At 38.7% G+C, this 18,804-nt stretch overlaps 1 protein-coding gene across 2 annotated transcripts in view; it reads left to right on the forward strand.

Annotated features, from left to right (window-relative positions):
* Nucleotides 1-18,804, forward strand: part of STARD6 (StAR related lipid transfer domain containing 6) — a 466,390-nt gene that overhangs the window by 77,754 nt on the left and 369,832 nt on the right. For both annotated transcript variants that reach the window (XM_044075145.1, XM_044075136.1), the window contains exons 2-3: nucleotides 17,835-17,934; nucleotides 18,035-18,084. In XM_044075145.1, coding sequence (XP_043931080.1) covers nucleotides 17,842-17,934; nucleotides 18,035-18,084 — 143 coding nt within the window. In that variant the 5' untranslated portion in view covers nucleotides 17,835-17,841. The remainder of the gene's footprint in view (nucleotides 1-17,834; nucleotides 17,935-18,034; nucleotides 18,085-18,804) is intronic.

Below are 18,804 nucleotides of genomic sequence, written 5' to 3' on the forward strand. Positions count from 1 at the left end.
ACTTTGTGTATCAGCTGTTGGGTCAGTTCTGAAGAAGCTCACTTTGTGTGAGTGAAAGCGCTTAACTTTATCATGTTTTAATAAAAGTATTTTCTCGCACTTTATATCTGGATTTTGGTTTTCCAGTTTGGGCTTTCATGTGAACCATTTTGCCGTTCTTTTACGTTGCAGACGGAGGCAATTGTACTTGTAGTATTACTGCAGGCATTGGTTTATCAATTGTTATACTGAAGGCTTTGGTCAGAATTTCCGTGTTTGGTGATACTGTTCAGAAGGGTGGTTTCCTGTTTTAGTGAGTTCGGACAGCGGTTTACAGTGTTCCTTTACCGCATTGTGCATTTAGTCTTAAAACAAGGGAGAAAGGATCCTCCATACCTTGGATTTCCACATAATACTCAAGTACTATCTTGACAGAACTGTGTCTCTCAGATCTTCAGATCAATTGTTTATTTCTTGTGAAGATAAGAAGAAGGGACTACCTGTGTCAGAATAGACTATTTCCAAATGGTTGTCTATGGCTATTACCTTTTGTTATACTCACCATAACAAATCTATTCCAGGCAGGATCAGGACCCTCTCTACCAGGGCCTTGGCTTCATTTATGGCTTTTTGGAAAGGGTTGAATTCTAGAAATATTGTAGAAACTGCTATTTGGTTCTATCTACATACTTTTACAAACTACTGTAAGCATGATTCCTCCTCTAAGTCCAGTTCAAACTTTGCTAGGACCATTCTCTAACGGTTCATGGACTCTTGTACTTCCATTTCACAAATATAGTTAGCTATGTTAATCTACCCATATAGCTGAGGCTACTGCAAAAGTGATCTATATCATGAACATAGTACAGTTGTGTAAGTTGAATGTACCATAGCAGTAGGTGTTCAGATGATCACTGCTGGAGTAGCTGCTCCCTCCCTCCATCCTTCTTGTTTTTAGGATGAGATTTTTATACCAGAATTTTGACATTTATGTTTTGTTGTTCCTAGCTTTGTCCTTTCAGGTCTCAGTCTCCCTGTTTTTGCTGACAGGAAAGCTCTGAAGGGCTTCACACCCAAATTGTATTTCAGTCAGCTCAGGTTGAGCTGCTTGACAGTCTGGGCACATGGATGGTGTCCTGAATCTTTGGAAGCCGGACGGGCATTATATGTTTGCAGGATACAACCCATATAGCTAAGGATACTGCAGCAGTGATCTTTCAAACATCTGTTGTTATGGTAAATTCAACATACACAACTGTACTTTACTGTATATTCACAACCAGGCTATAACAAGTTTTCCCATGTCAGCCCCCCCCCCCCCCCCCCCCGAGTGGAACCCTCTCTTATCTTTCTGTGTGATAGATTTACTCTGTAGGCAAAACAAGAATTGTCAGAGCCATCTGAATTCAGGGTATCCATAATGAAAACTCTCACAATGCCCTAGCAGTCACTCCATTCCTCACAGTTCATCTCAATATCTTCTCAGAGAAGTCCTTTTATATTCTAGTCATGCTGTCATTACAGCAATGATTTCATTCCAGACATGTAATTCTCCTAGTTCTCTCAATCTCTATCTTCATGCAAGTTTCACTCCTCTGTGTTTCATTTAGCTGGATCAATAACCATTATTAAATCAAGGGCCCAGTAATGCATCCTGTAATGCCTTGGCATGGCAGGGTGTGGAATTAACTTCCTATACAAACCCATCATTTTAGTTTTCATGTACCCTGATGCTTCATCACTGTATACCCCCCACTGACCCCTTTTTCCTGTGGTATCCTTCTATCACCTGTGATTCTCATTTATTTTTATCTTTTCACATTAAACCCTCCATTCATTGCAGTGCAGCAGTTCACACATAACCTGACCCAGCATTCATTTCCATCACTCACCGGAGGTAACTACCATTGGACTTGAGGATATGTTTCTTCACCTTGGACAGCACTGGTGATCACAAATCTGCTTCTACTGGCCCATCTTGCTTGAATTCCTACTTGTAAGGCTTTACTTTAGTTGGTAGATTGTGTTTCTCTCTTTTTTATACTTGTTTCCAAGACAATGACGGTAGGTTGCGTGGCCTTTTATGGTTGAAATGTTCTGAACTGGACAGCGTTGTCATTATTAGTTCATACATTTTGTTTCATTGCTTACTGGAAAAATGTTTGAAACTACAAATTTAAAATGCACTCTATGGGAAGGTGAATCAAAGAACAAATGCATGCATACATGGTCCTAAAATCTGTGCAAGGGACCTGTGATTTGAAAATAGCGCAAAGGTGAACTTTGTCTGCCACTGGCCAGATGCATTTTCTTTGAATGTGGGTTTCAATGGCATTTCAATGAAAGAGAGTTTCAAGGGCAGAGAAGTTTACTGTTAATGCTAAATCTGTTTTCATTGTGAGACTGTATTTTTTGTTTAGCAAATGTCTATCAGTGATTGTGCTATAAAATTTGAAATAAAAGTTTTAAATTAAATCCAAATATCATATCTGTAATCTAGAAGTAAAGCAGAAAATAGTATACACAGTGAGAGGTTTGAATAGTGTCATTCGCCTGATCAGGATGTAACAGACGGACATTTGTGGGTTCTGTTCAAGCAGCTTTATTATGTACAAACATTTATTATGTACAAGCACATCAGGAACAAAGCAATAACTTTAACTGAGATAAACCTATAAACAAACTGACTCTCTCTCTCTCATACATGTTCACTCTCTGGCTGCACTCTCAAAATGGCACTGAAGTTAGCACGTGCTTGATATTTATAAGCACATATTGACCTTGGAAATGCTTCTTAAAGGTACAACACATACATATTCTACATCCTCCTCTTTGAGAAGTGAATCGTACTTCATTGATGGCATTGATTGACATGCATTAAATACAAGGTAGTTCTTAGACATGCAATCATACAGAACTAGATACATATAGACAATTATGTCCAGGCTGCTGTGTATTTCACACTAGGTTTGGAGATGCGACCAAATCCTGTGACATAGAATTTGGAGTTAGGTCTAACAACTGGGACTGTCTCTGCTGAATGTTCAACCTTGGGTACATCAAGAACATCATCAGAAGTAGTAATGGAAGTTAAGACATGCTCTGGAACAGGAACATTGTCTGGATTGCTCTGAGATCTACAGTCTGTATCACAGGAACAATGCTGCAATATTGGTTCTGATACAAGAAGAAGATGTCTGCGATTTTTCCTGTACTCCACACCCTCACATTCCACAAAATAGGATCTTGGCTTGGTACATAAACCTGTTACTTGACCAATTAGGTCAAAATCTTTCACTGTTTGCATCCTCAGTGTCTCTCATTTTATCATAATTTAAGTTTTGGCCTCAACAAACTGGAACTGATAGGCAAGGTTGTTCTGGTTTGCCTAGATAAGTCTTTGAGCAGGAGAGCCATGTATATCGTCATGGGTTATCATTCTGAGATTGAGTAAATTCAAAAAGACGTCGGTATTGTCACACTTTGACTTGTCTAGTTATTGCTTTGTACTCATGTTCAGCTACACCATTAGACTGTGGGTATTCAGGACTACTAGTAACATGTACAAAGTCCCATTCTCTTACAAATTTCTGAAACAAGTGATTGGTAAATTGTGTACCATTGTCAGAGATAAGCTTATGGGGACTACCATGGACTGAGAAATGATGCTTCAGCTTGGTAATAACAGTAGTGGATGATAGGTTGGGCAATAAATCGATCTCATACCAGTTTAAATAAGAGTCGACCATCACTAAGTAATACTGATTGTTCCACTGGAATACATCAATGGCTACTGTTGGCCAAGTTAGTTCAGGAACTTGACTTAGCTGAAGTGGCTCTTTTTGCAGACGCAGTTTAGTACTATTGCATACTGAACAAGATGAAAGTACCTTGTCAATGTCTTTCGCTAGAGAACGCCAACATACTAGTCCTCTCACCCTTCTTTTGGTAGATTCAGAACCTGGGTGGCCATAATGCAAAATCTGAATATATTCATGGTGTAAGGAAGCAGGAACAACAACTTTAGGACCTTTGAAAATAATGTCATCTTCCATCAGCATCTCATCTCTGTAAGGAAAATAAGTTTGTACTTCAGGCAGTGCACTGGTTTGCTTTGATGGCCATCCTACCTGGATGTAGGGGTTGAGCTTTTGCAAAACAGGATCAGTCTTTGTATGATCTCTCAGTTCATCAAGTCTCGTGGTCGAAAAATTATGCACTTCCATGACATCAAAGTCAAAATTCTCTGTATAAAACTGTTCAGTTGTATTTCTGGGTGATCTGGATAGTTTGCCTTTCGTATAGACCATTTTGAAGTTATACTTTTGTAATTTGAGCATCATTCTTTGCAATTTTGCTGGAGCTGAATGCATAGGCTTCTTTAAGATAGTGACTAGAAGCTGATGATCAGTTTCAATCTGGATATCTCAACCATAAATATAATCAAGAAACTTTGAACATGCAAACACAATTGCCAAAAGTTCTTTCTCAATCTGAGCACATTGCATTTCAGCTTGGGTAAGAGTTCTAGATGCATAGGTCTGCCCTCTTGAAGAGTAAATGAACCAAGGCCAAACTTTGAAGCGTCACAGGAAACAGTAACTGGTCTATTGACATCATAGTATCTTAGTGTAGGTGGAGTGGAAATATTCTGCTTAAAATCATCAAAAGCTCTCTGGTGCTGTTCTAGCCAAGACCAAACAACATTTTTGTGCATTAGCTCTCTTAAAGGCACTGTCAGTTCACTGAAATCTGGTACGAACTTGGCCAGATAGTTAATCATACCAAGAAAGTGATGTAGAGCTTGAACATTATCTGGTGCTGGCATCTCAAGACTAGCTGCTTGCTTAAATGGGTCTGGTCGTAAACCTGCACTGGTAAATAAATGATCTACATATGTAACTTCTGGCAATCTGAATTTGCACTTCAGAGGATTGAGCTTTAAGTTCACTTCACGTGCTCTGTCTAATTGAGGTTTCTGTCATGCTGTACTTCACCATTGCCTCCTGCCAACAAATCATCTACTATTATGGCACAGAGATAACTTGAAAAGATCTGTCCCATTGCACGCTGAAAGACTTCACTTGAAGAATTTATTCCAAATGGCATCTTGAGAAATCTATATCTTCCAAATGGGGTACTGAATGTAGTCAGTAAAGAAGATTTGCAATCAGGCATTACTTGCCAAAATGAACTCTTTGCATCCAAGATAGAAAATACAGTGGTATTCGGTATTAGGGCTGCAACTTCTTCTACTGCTTGCATGGGATGATGAGGTCTCTTTAATGCCTTATTCAAATCTATTGGGTCAATGCATATTCTGATTTCGTCTGACTCTTTTTTATGAGTTGCTACCATAGAGGACACCCATTCAGTTGGTTCTGTAACTGGACAAATTACACCTTGTTACACCATTTTATCCATCTGAGCTTTACCTCTGCTCTGCATGGCTATTGGAATTCTTCTTGCCAGCCTGACCTTTGGACTTACCTCTGGGTCGAACTTCTTAGAATACACAACTGAAAGCTTGCCTAGCTTGTCATCGAAAACATCAGCATATTTCGAGAAAATAGCATCACTGATGCTAGAACTGAAACTTGGACATGCTTATATAATGAACTTCTTTAGTAAAAGAAAGCAAATTAATTCTTAAACTGTCTCTGAGATCAAATAATGATTGCAAAGGTCTTCTAACTATGTAAAACAACAACTTGTAACTGTTACCAGCCAAATAACAGGAAAGCACTACGGAGCCTTTGGTTTGAATTTCTTCACCTTCACAGGCAACACGTTTTGCACGGGTCTATATTAGAACATCGATGTTTCAGAACATCGAATGTTCTAGTATCGAACCCTATTCAGCAAACGCTGAAAATAGCGAAGCTGCAGAAAACCAAATTTTTTCCAGGGAAAGAATTTGGTTGTCCGTTTCTGTCACTTTGCTATTTTCAGCACTGTGGTGGAACGTTACGAGTTGGGTACAGGTAAGTGTGCGATTGTGTGGATGTGAAGGTTAGGGCGGGTTAGGTGAGTTAGGGTTAGGGCGCGGGTCAGATAAGTGTGTGATTGTGTGGACGTGAGGGTTAGGGAGCGGTAGGTGAGTTAGGGTGCGGGTGAGTGTGTGATAGTGACGGACCTTAGGGTTAGGGTTTGGGTTAAGGTAAGTGGATAGTTAGTGGTGTATGTACAGTTTAGTGTAGGGTTAGATGTAAGATTTTAGGTGCATGTGTGTGGATTGCTGTTTGTTTGGTGTGCTTGTGTTGTGTGTATGTGTTTCGGAACAGTGAATTTTTTCCCTAGGAACAAATTCACTGTTCTGAATGTTCGATGTTGTCAGCGTTCGCTGAATTGGGTTCGATATTAGAACAGTCAAAGTTCTGACACTTCGATGTTCTGATATAGACCCGTTTTGCACAACTAGCCACATTAAGTTGTTCACCAGCCCTTACTTTGGCAAATGCTTCTGCTGACATAACATTACACTTTGAACCAGTGTCTACCTTGAGCTCAATGGGTTTACCATGAATTAGGACAGTACAAAACACTTTGCCCTTTGCTCATAAATCTACTTCATTAACCCTTTCACCAATCATTGATACACCATCTATGCAGAAAGTAGACTGCAAGCCTACATAGGTTTATAGGTTCATAGGTTGGTACTAGGCTATCAGCCCTAGGGCCTATACAAGCCTAGCCATAACAATTCCCTGGCTATTTCTTCCCACAATATTTACTTCCCTGGACCCCTGTCTAGCAGGGCAACTGACGTGATCCCCAGGGTAAATTTCCTAACGCCCATCCAGTCGTCAATGTTCCTTTTGAAGAGGGCCAAGGAGGTATTCTGCTTGACATGTATGGGCAGTTTATTCCAGAGTATGGGGAGTCTCTGGGTCCGGAATGTATCCCTCCAGCATGTTTTGTTCATTGTGATGACAAGGTTTAGGTCCCTGGAGCATGTGGCTCTGATGGATTGGGATTTCTTTAACTGTAGCATGTCCAACAGCTCTGGGTTTGACATGGCCTTGTATGTTAAGCAGAGATCGCCTCTGAGTAGATGATATGCAACAGAGTATAGCTGGAGTTTTTTTTAGTCGGTCAGCATAGGGCATCTGCTTTAGGCCTGTGATTCTTTTAGTGAGGTGTTTCTGTGGCCTTTCCAGTTGTTGCAGATGTCTTGTGAGGTACATACCAAACGGGGCATTGCACACATGATCAATTTGCTTTTTTGAATGATCTTTCTTTGCAACCGAGTGAGGTTTACTTGATTTGCAAAACTTTTGAAAATTATTCCATTTTTTACACTTGTGACATTGCAGACATTTTTGTCTTTTGGACTCATGGTTGGCACCACAATTACGACAGTTAACAATGAAACTTGACTTGGGTTTTGCTGATTCACCCTTTTGCTGTACTGAGCAACCTTTGTACTGCACTGAGCATGCTCCTTTAACTGAACTAATCTTAGAACTTGCTGGAAAACTACGGGTTGTCACAGGAAGTCCCACTGAACCCATGCTCTTATCGCTAGCCAGCATACTGGTGTGCCTATCTGTAACTTCATGGATTTAACAAACCTCAGTGGCTTTGCTCCATGTTAAATCTCTGTCACGAAGCAAAATCTTCCTCACAGCAAGCCTGTCCTTTATCAACCCATCTTTTAAATCACCAAACATGCAAGTTTCAGCTGTGTTTCTCAAGTCAGTAATGTAAGCTGCAAATGTTTCTCCTGGTCTTTGGTATCTTGTGTAAAACAAATGCCTCTCTAATGTAACATTGGTCTGGGGGTTTCACATTTCTCTGAATTTACTTTTCAAACACTCTGGGTCTTCCCTTGATTCAGCCTGAACAACAATATGACGGTTTTCTCCTTCACCTTCATACACTGCTGGTGCAGTCACAAATGAATGCTGTGTATCAATGGCCTCTGACCCAGCTAGGTTTAGCAAAATGAATGCCCTGGTGTGTGCATCTCTAGCTGAATAAGCGGCTTGTATGGAAATATCATACTTTTGCTCAAATATTCTCCAGTTCTCTGCAATATTCTGATCAAAGACAAGTGGACCTGGTCTGCGAAACACCTTTGCCATATTAACTCATCAGTGAAGGCTTTTGCAAGTATGCACTAACACACACACACCTATATATGCCAGAAATGTATGCCAATACTTGTAACTATGCCCAAATACTTTGCAAAATAAGTCTCCCAGGCACTGTAATACTCTTGAAATTATTGTACTTCAAGAAATCACCTCTTATCTGTGTAATGAAAATTTCAAACAATGGCACATTGTGAATAAACAGTACACAACACACTGGAACACTTCCAAAATGTCTGTACTTTGCTAAATAACTCTTTACAATGCAAGAAACATTCTGTAATGGTGGCCCTTCATGAGTAGACACATCCAGAACAAGAAACTTTTCGAAATGGCTGTATTTTGACTGCACTTCACAAAATAGTTGCACTTTGTACACAATAAACTTTTTGGAATAAATGCACAGTAATAAGCACACACTGTAAGCACTTTTACACACTCTGCGATGGTTCAAATAACTCTAGTCATGCAATTCAGAGCTTTAATTAGTGCAAAATAGTAGTTTATGCCAAAACACTGTAATTTGCCAAAAGCATGCAGTCGCCTTGCTTAATTTATGCTTAATATGCCCTTCCTGCCCTTTATTATATTTGTTTTGTCCATTTAATCTCTTTTCTTCTGCTCGTTTTACTCTAAACATGCTCGTTTTGCAATTCCAAGGTGACGCTGAACCTCCTATAGGCTTTTCTGATAATTGTTCTATCAGATGCCTTAATTTCGAGCATTTTGTTTAAATAATACATTTTTTATCCTTTTTGTTTGTTCAATAAACATTCTGTGCTATTCGTTTGCTTAATAATGCGTTTTGTGCCCTTGTCATGTCCCATTTTATCTCTTTTAATAAAATACTCATTTGTGCAAGTTTTCATTACCTTTAGCTTGTTTCTGGTCCTTTTTTGCTCTAGTTTCTCTTAATTTACCTTCACTGTTAATTCTGTACCTCATATCTCTGAAAAGCAGTCTCTGGAATCCCAGTTCTGGCACCATGTCATTCGCCTGGTCAGGATGCAACAGACAAACATTCATGGGTCTATTCAAGCAACTTTATTATGTACAAACACATCAGGAACAAGGCAATAACTTTAACTTAGATAAACTTGTAAACAAACTGACTCGCTCTCATACATGTTCCCTCTCTGGCTGCACTCTCAAAATGGCACTGAAACTATCACATGCTTGTTATTTATATGCATGTGCTAACCTTGGAAATGCTTCTTAAAGGTACAACACACATACATAATCTACAAACAGTGTTTATGGTAACTGGGGAGAAATAACCAAGTAATGGTACAATGGAATGGCCGCAGGGTGGGGTGCTGTGTGTGTGGGGGGACCCACTTCATTACCCTGCCTAGGACATCATTTGACGATGATCCGGCTCTGACTGCAACACAGAAAGACATTAACTAATTGTTTCATGACCCATGGAAGCAGCAGCTAAAATATACATTATGACCCTTCAAAATACAGCTGTAATGTAGACTGCACAAAAAAGGTTAGTGTGCATTGTGACACCATTTGTACCTAAAGTTTACCTCATATTGACAACTCCTTGTAACACATTTTAATAGTGCTAATTCAGTGAACACTGGATCTACACAGCAGTGTGTGATTTATTGTCTGCTAAAAAAGTGCCCAGTGGCATAATAAGATACTAGACACCTACACAGTGTGTGTTTACTGTTTAGCAACAGGGATGTGCTCTACTACACAACATAGGCTATACCTCTGTGTACCTTATTTCAGTTATAAAATGATCCCCAAACCTAACAAATAATAAAGATAAATGCAAAGTGTAAGCAAGTAAGCAACAGAAGAAATCAAAAATTATTGGAAAATGGTCCACAGGGGTAGATAGCCTAGCACTAACCTATGAACTTACTGACTCTCTCACACACACACACACACACACACACACACACACACACACACACACACACACACACACACACACACACACACACACACACATACACACATTTGTTACTATAGAAAACAAACCATGATAAGCATATATCCAATTCTCAAGCTAATCTTCAATAAAGGAAGTGTCTGAGTTAAAGTTAGCTTTTTTTTTTAATTAAAACACACATTTTGTAAAAGCCCAGTGATAATCCTAAGTATCAAATCCAATAACTGTTTGTATACTGCATTTTATGATACTCTTCAGTTGCTTAAACGTCAAAGGAAAAAAAAAGATTTCCAAAGCCCTACATCAGTCTCTGGCTCAGACATACATTATAATACTTTGTGCAGTACAATTTATTTGGCAGATCTGCAGTAATTGTGATTATTTTAAGGTACTCTAATGGAGATTTCAAGAAGCCTATTAAGAATACAGAGAACAGTGAGGCCTCTTTTTTGATTTTTTCTCCTTCGTTTACCTAGGCAACAAACAGACTTTCAGAGTGTTAAGCAACATGTGCTGAATACTTAGCCCTGGCTCCTGACCATACCTCTCAATGGTCGAGATTTTTGCCGAATCTTCAGATTATCATCTTATAAACTTTATGGTTTTCTGGCATATCAGCAAGGACTGAACTCATTAAATAACAACATATGTTTTGTGTTTCAGACTATTTCCTTCAGAAAATACATACTAATACAAATTCTGTTAATCTTGCAACTTTCCATGTTAAAACTTTATAAGAGCAATATTTAAAACTTGTCCCTGTTTTGGGGCCTTTGACCTCATTATTTTAGGCTTTGTCCAGATTTCTTGTGCTAATAAGTTGAGAAGTATTCCCCCCGACACTGCTTTCATGAGGCAGAGACATCTGTTACTTTTTTCAGTGACCAAGAAGAGACTAGTAATATAAGTTTGGAGGGTGTCAGTGGCTCACCCCACATTGGGGATGAAGGGGAACTTGCTCCCTGCAAAAGTCACTTAAATATTAGTGAGTCTGCTCATCGGGGAGGTTAATCTTCAGTGAGTCATCGTAGAAGGATTTACTATATCCTCGTTTTAAAATCAAGAATATACACTAAAGTTATGCTTGGCTTTGCTGCATTGCTGCCTATCAAGCACTGTAGCTGTGTTGTTTGCTTTCTTTCTGTAAATGTCATGGGGATCCCTTCAGTAGTTTGTCAATGTATGCACAAGCATTTCCCTGACATCAAAATGAATAATTCCCACAGTGATCACATTCGTAATTTCTGCATGTATACACAAGCACTCAAGATGACGCCAAAATAAATCACTTCCCAAAAAAGGTCCTTTCAGTAGTTTGTATGTACAAGCACCAAAATGAATCATTTCCCACAAAGATGCCTTCAGTAGTTTGTCCTTTGTCCATGACTGCACAAACACCAAAATGAAACACTTCCCCCAATGAACACCTTCAGTAGTTTGCCCAAGTATGCCCAAATATGCTTAAGCAGTCAAATGATACCAGAGTGAAACAGTTCCCCCAATTCCTTCAAAGGTTTTGAGCACTGAAATTACACCAAATGAATCATTTACCCCAAAGATACCTTCAGTAGCCTTTCCAAGTATGCAGCAGCACTCCAGTGACAACAAAATGAAACATTTCCCCCAACAACCCCCTCAGTAGTCTGTCCAGGTAAACACAAGCACAAAAATGAAACATTTCCCTCATGACCCCTTCAGTAGTCCGTCCAGGTAGGCACAAGCACCAAAATGAAACATTTCCCTCATGACCCCTTCTGTAGTCTGTCCAGGCAAGTGCAAGCACCAGAATGAAGCATTTTCCCCAACAACCCCTTCAGAAGTCTGTCCAGGTAAGCACAAGAACCAAAATGAAAAAATTTCTCCCAGTGATCCCTTTAGTAGTTTGTCCAGGTTAGCACGATCACCAGGATGAAGCATTTCCCCCAACAACCCCTTCAGACGTCTGTCCATGTAGGCACAAGCACCAAAATGAAACATTTCCCCCAATGACCCCTTCAGCAGTCTGTCCATGCATATATGCACGAGCACCAAAATGAAGTAGTAAGTAACCCTACTTCAGAGGCTTTTGTTTTTTTTAAGCCCTAGTGTCTGTCCCCACACACCAAATGTGCCAGCAGGGAAAACACGGTTCCCTATTATTTAAGTGAATGTTCAATGTTTCAAATGCCGCTTTGTTGACAGCTAAATGTAGAAAAGGCCAAATCCCGAACAAACAGAACAGCGATTTTTTTTTTTTTCCTAAGGAAAAAAAATCACTGGGCCATTTTTGGGACTTTGCCGTTTCCTCCACTATGGTGCGATCTCGGAGTTGGTATATTTAAGTGGGGGGTGTGGGGGAAGCCCCCCACTTTATTTTGTATTTGGGCTTTTTTGTTTTTTTTTGCGGACCAGCAATTTTTATCCCTAGGAAAAAAGTTGCTGTTCCTTTTGTTCGTGATTTGGAGTATTCGACAATTAGCTGTCGATAAAGTGACGTTCGAAACATTGAACGTTCACTTATGTAATAGGGAAGCAAAAACACTACATCTCTCACCTTATGAGTGCCAACTATGCAACCCAAGACATTGTCTTTCTTGCACAGAGGCACCACCCCAAAAAGATCTGTGATTGGCTATACATGTAGAGAAGGCAGTGCTGAAGAAAGTTGACATAACCCAGTGCAGAAGGCACTTAGGATCGTCTCAGACATCCATTTAGGACATATGCTTTGCCATTTCTCTTAAAGAGAAATTAAAAAAAAAAGTCTTTGACTAAAAATATATATATTTTGTTTATTTTACATTGGTGAGTTATGCCCTGGACAAGACATCACCCAGGGTGATTGCCCCATTCGGCCCACCCTAGCTTCACTACTGTTCTTCAATTTTACATCTGTGAGTTACGCTGTAGACAAGACAGCACCCAGGGTGATTGCCCCTGTCACCCTGCCCTAGTAGTTACACTACCATTCTTCACTTCTTCCTCATCTATTTGCAAAGAACTGATAGGTAAGATGATATATTTGTTTGTTTGTTTATTTATGTAATTATGATGAGCAGCAAATCAACTTGTGCTCTTTCTACTTTTACCTTCCTGAACAGGCTGTTCAACTCCTTTCACTTTCGACCTTCACAGTGGTATCAGCTGCATATCTGAGGTTTCATTCCAGCATCTGGTTCATCTAACCCAGCATTTGGCATGATATATTCAGCCTATAAATTAAATTAGTTGGGTGACAATATACAGCCGTGTCACACTTCTTTCCCCAATCTTGAATCAGTCAATGATTTCATATTCAGTTATAAGTTTTGTTTCTTGTTCTGCGTACTTATTCCTCAGGAGGAAAATAAGGTGACTAAGTACACCAATTTTTCTAAGAACTTGTCACACTTTATTATGGCTGACATAGTCACAGGCTTTAGAGTGGTCAGTAAAACTGCAAAAAGTATTTCTTTCCTGGTACTCTCTTTCTTTCTGTATTATCCATTAGATGTTGGCAATCTGTTATGGTAGTATTCCAGTTATTCTCATTAAGGGTAATATATAATTATAGACCGTGGGATGAGTAAGGCCATTGTATAACCAAATGGGATAGGTTATTTTGAGCACAAAAAGAGAAGGACAGCTAGCCTAGTACTTACCTATGACCCTATGTAAGTGCACTTAGTACTGCAACACTGTACATCTCCTTTACAGTGATGCACTATGCACTAATGGAGGTTCTACAGGATGCATAAATGCATACTATGTACCATGTGCATGAATAGTACACCTGATGCTTGGGGGAGGGTAGTCTATATATTTTGAACCCTCCAGTGCGTGCACACACACACACACACACACACACACACACACACGTGTGTGTGTGTGTGTGCACACATTAAGGATAGGAACTATGGGTGATACAGAGAACACTACCAATGTAACATCATCAACTCTCTTTTTCACATATTTCTAAATAGGATTAAGATTTCACATCAGCTGTTCTATCTCTCTCTCGACTTAAAGCAACTCTCCTATTTTCTTTTCCTCTAATGCCTGACTGTTGCAGGTCTTTTGTCATGCAATCCATCTATCCATCTCTTGCCAGGGCAACCTTGTTCCCTCTTGTCCTCTTCCTGTCTCTCCCAAATATTCTTCACCAAGTTGTCTGCTGCTTTCCTGCACCTTGCCGAACCATGGTAATCAGTTATCCTTCATCTTTCTACATTTGAGGTTACTTTGGTTTCTGTTCTGTTGTTCTTATTTCTTCTTCTGTCCCACAGTGTACATCCTACCACCCATCTCAGGCACTTCATCTTCCTCACCTCAGGCTTCCTTAAAAGCTCTACCTTTACTGCCCAGGTTTTTGTACTACATGGTAGTACTGGTAACACCACTGTTTTGTGTATTTTACTTGTCACCTTCTTTGAAATTCTTCTGTCATACATTACCCCTGACACTCTATGCCAGTTTGCTGCAGCACCACTAATCTTGACTTTCATCTTTTCCTTCAGACTTTGCCTCTCCTCAACCCCCCCCCCCCCCACAGATATTTGAAGATGTTAATGTGATCCAGTTTTTCCCTTCTCTGTCAAATACCACAATACCATTGACAGGATAGTTAGCCTTGTTCCCTAAAGAGCAAAGTGGCCTGCTTCCTGCTAGTAGAGCTGTATAACTGCAGTGTAATATACTTTGAGCAGGCAACTTTTTGTATACAATACAACTGTCTGTAAGTGGCAGTACTCCTGTTATTCATAATGTATATCATGTTTACATATGCTCTATGCATGAGCTGCTTGCTTGTTACACTGTAACACATCATATCTGCAGCAACACTGCACATTTTTCTGTGAAACAGGAATTGTCATTTTCCTGCATTTTCAGTGCACTATGCCTATGCAGTGTATTCTGCCTCTGAATTTGGGTATTGAAAAGAGTAGGGAAAATTGTACTATGCCCTGGCCAAATTTCTTCTGGTTAAACAACTCGGGTGTTCCCTGAAAAGAGGGAGAACCCCTTTCAACAAAGTGCAAATAATACATGGATAAATGGGTAAAGTGATCTGTCAGCTCAGAGGATTAAGGCTATGAGCTATTGACAGTCTGCTTCCTGTAGTTCAGGATCTGACTCCCCTCAGCCTGTGTTTGCCTACTGTGTTGCTCTGAGCAAGTCATCTAATGAGACAGTGATTTAGTGAAATTGGAGTATCCCCCTTCAGTCACCTTCAGGACCCCCATGCATAGTAGCTACATATGAAGCTAACCCTAGTCTTGTGGACTACTGTTGCACTGCAGCTTATAAAGCTTTAGAGATACTGAGTTTACTTATGTTGTTAATTATGCAAACAGACACATTTTTTCATAAGTCTTCTGAACAAAAGTGCTGCTGTCACTACATGTCAAGCCTATATAGTTTCCAAGATATGAAAAAAGGCTGTGTCTCCCACCCCCCTAACCACATATACTAATTTGAGGATCACACTATAGTGGGGAAAAGGGCATATGCCTTTTACTTGCCTTACAGTACTCTACACAGTGCTAGTACTTCACTTCAGTGAAATGAGATTTGGTGAAATGAGTTTTCAGTAATTTAAGCTTTCAGCGATTTGGTCAGGGTGAATTGAAATTCAGTGAAATGAGCTTTCAATGAAACAAAGTAGACCCATATATATATATATATATATGTATATGTATATATATATATATATATATATATATATATATATATATATATATATATATGTATATATATATATATATATATATATATATATATATATATATATATATATATATATATATATATATATATATATATATAAATATAGATAGATATATAGATGTGTATATATATATATATATATATATATATATATATATATACACACACACACACACACACACACACACACATATATATGGATCTACTTCAGAAGCTCGAAGTTTCATAACGTCAAACAACCGAGACCATAAGATCAAAGTTTTGAAACTTCGAAAACATAGTAAAAAAATTCATTTTTTAAATGTTTTTCACATTCCCTGCTAAATAAATATACCAACTCTGAGATCGCACTACAGTGAGAAAAATGGTAAATTTCCCATTCTGCACTGTACAGCGATCTCCATTCAAAACATTCAAAGATTTGATGTTATGGTCTCGGCTGTAGTTTTGAAACTTCAAGCTTCTGAAGGTGATCCATATACATATATCTCAGTAGCATAGTAAGGGTGGGTGAAAGGTGCAGCTGCCCATGGGTGCAAAGTGTAAGCAGGCGGAATTGAGAATTTCTGCAGTCTTTAATTCAGTACAGAAATATCAGTACAGAAAAGCACTCTGGCTGTTGCTTCTATGCATGGGTGCAGGGGAAATGGTCAGGTGATGATTGGCACACCAACTCCCATTCAGTTGACTGCTAAATAATACTAGATAACTACTTGCCCTTCCCACATGGACATTCCTTGTTATCAAATGTAAAATAAATACACACACACATAAGGAAACAAATAAATAAAGACCAATAATTACAAGTTGTTACACAGTGCCTTCCAAAATTATGGAATAAGCCTCGCTTTACAGTCAGAATTTGGTTATCTTTCTTCAAAACTCATTTTAATATATGTGAGCTTTAAAAACTAATATATAACCAATACTACATGACTCCAGTAACAGCAACATATAAAACATTTTCACCAAGCAAGAACTGGATCTGTCTTGTATGAGATGGCTTTAAAAGCAAGTGCATCACAACTGAAATTGTATTCTTTGATATAGACCCCATCTGGTGATATAATGTATAAATGCTCAACATACCACACTACTGTAACAAGTGCTTTTTTCTCTTCCATGTTCCTTCATCTCTATTTTACTGTTAAGGAGAAATGTATTTTTCCCATAGATTCTTTGATGCCCGGGCTTTTCAGTATACCACCATCTGTTTTATGGTAAGTAAGTGAGAGGATGCTGAAGGGATTAGCTTTTCATATAAAAGCATGATGGACTGGTTTTAGGGCTGAGGGTGACCCTTGTGACATGACTGCTTATACTGACCAAGTTGTCATAGCTACTGTCAGTATATGTCTTTATGTTTGCCTGTTGCAAGAGCCTGTTTCAATGATCCACTACTGGGGTAAGTTTCTCACATAACTATACTGACCATATATTTATTAGAGTATCTGAAGAAGGGTTTACTCAAATGTGTTGAAGAGCAGGTACCAGTACAAAATGTAGCTGTATAGATCTTAAACTGCGTTGTACGTGTTTGTAGCATTGTCTGTTATATAAGTCAAAATTACTCACTAAGTTTACTGGATATAATAACTACAGATCAGATAAAAGGCTGCTGAATAAAAACATGTTGCCATGGTGAAGAACAGATAATAAATCTCCAATGAGTTTATTTACTTTAGATTTTTTAATATTATGCTTTCCTTTAGCTAAAGTGTTAGAATTTGGTGTTTTGTATCCATGGATATGTTTTTTTGGAGGTACTAATAAAAGGTAGATTTTCCCATAACACTATTTAACATCATTTTAAGCTTTACATTTAAAGTCTGTTTCATTATATTTGAAGGCCGTGCCCAGTAAGATGTAACTGACTAAAGTGTAGATACACAAATTTTGGGCCAAACTAATCTGTGCTACTTAAACATGATTCTGGCGTCATTAGCTTCATAAGTAGTTACTAGGTGTGCAGTCCAGTAGACCATTAAGGAGCCTTGTCTAAATTCCCATTTCTCCCAAACCACTGTCTGATTAAGTGACTTGCTCAACGTCACACATTAGGCAATTGAAGGTGGAAAAATTCAAACCGTGTACTGTTGGAACAGAAAGCAGCTCCTTAACCACTCTATGCTAACTGCCAGACTTCTGTTTTTTTTTTCCAGGTCTGTTATGATGGACTACAACAACATTGCTGATGAAGTTACGGAAAAAATCTTGTCATACTGGAAAGATGATTGTGGATGGAAGTTGGCAAAGCATGCTGTAAGGACAATATTCTGCAGATGAGATATTTTTATCTGCTACTTAATTTTTATGATGCTTATTATCAATTTGTTTTACTCTTTCTTCTCTTTTTTAACAGAAAGGTGTTACAGTATCGTGGAAGCCATCAACTGAATATGCAGGGCATTTGTAAGTTACTATGATTTCTGGTGGCAGTTTCTGCAGAATTCTGTAATTATATGGTTTAGCAGGGTGCCTGTGTCATGCACGTAAGTGAAAAGGGATATTCTGTGTTACTGAGCAGGTAGCAGTAGCTATTATTTAAAAATGTTTGTAAAACATAGTGCATTGTATCTTTTTATACTGCTTGTGTAATATATAAGTAGGTAGGAGGCGTTTGTTGAAGTTGCATGATTTTCTTCATTACACAGTTTTTTAATACTTTATAAAACATCTGTGTAGTTCAAATGTTTCTATGACAAGAAAATCCTGAAGTCTGAATTCTGAATCTTCCATAGAAACTGCAGAATATTGTAGTTACTATATTTAATAATGGCTACACCTATGTAATCATTTATAAAGCATTGGGATACTATTTTGGGAAATCTTTTAACACTGAAATATAATCTGTGAAAGAAAGGCTTATGCCAGCTCATTTCTATTTCATTGTTGAACTGTGTGCAGGCTGATACTTTTTTATACCATTTCCATTTTGGTCTGCAGCACCTATGCTGATCTAAGGCACCTGACAACCTCCCATAGCCGATCATTATACACCTACTTGTTCCCAATATGATAGCCTTCTACAAGGGTGGAGAAAGATAGGCAACATGTGCCCTGGCCTATTAGAATAAAGTCAGCTTATGATTTTCATGGGCTGTCACCTTGTTTTCCCTGGGGGAAGTAAGT

This window comes from Protopterus annectens, chromosome 1.part1, assembly GCF_019279795.1.
Source record: "Protopterus annectens isolate FY-2018-M chromosome 1.part1, PAN1.0, whole genome shotgun sequence".
Lineage (NCBI taxonomy): Eukaryota > Metazoa > Chordata > Ceratodontiformes > Protopteridae > Protopterus > Protopterus annectens.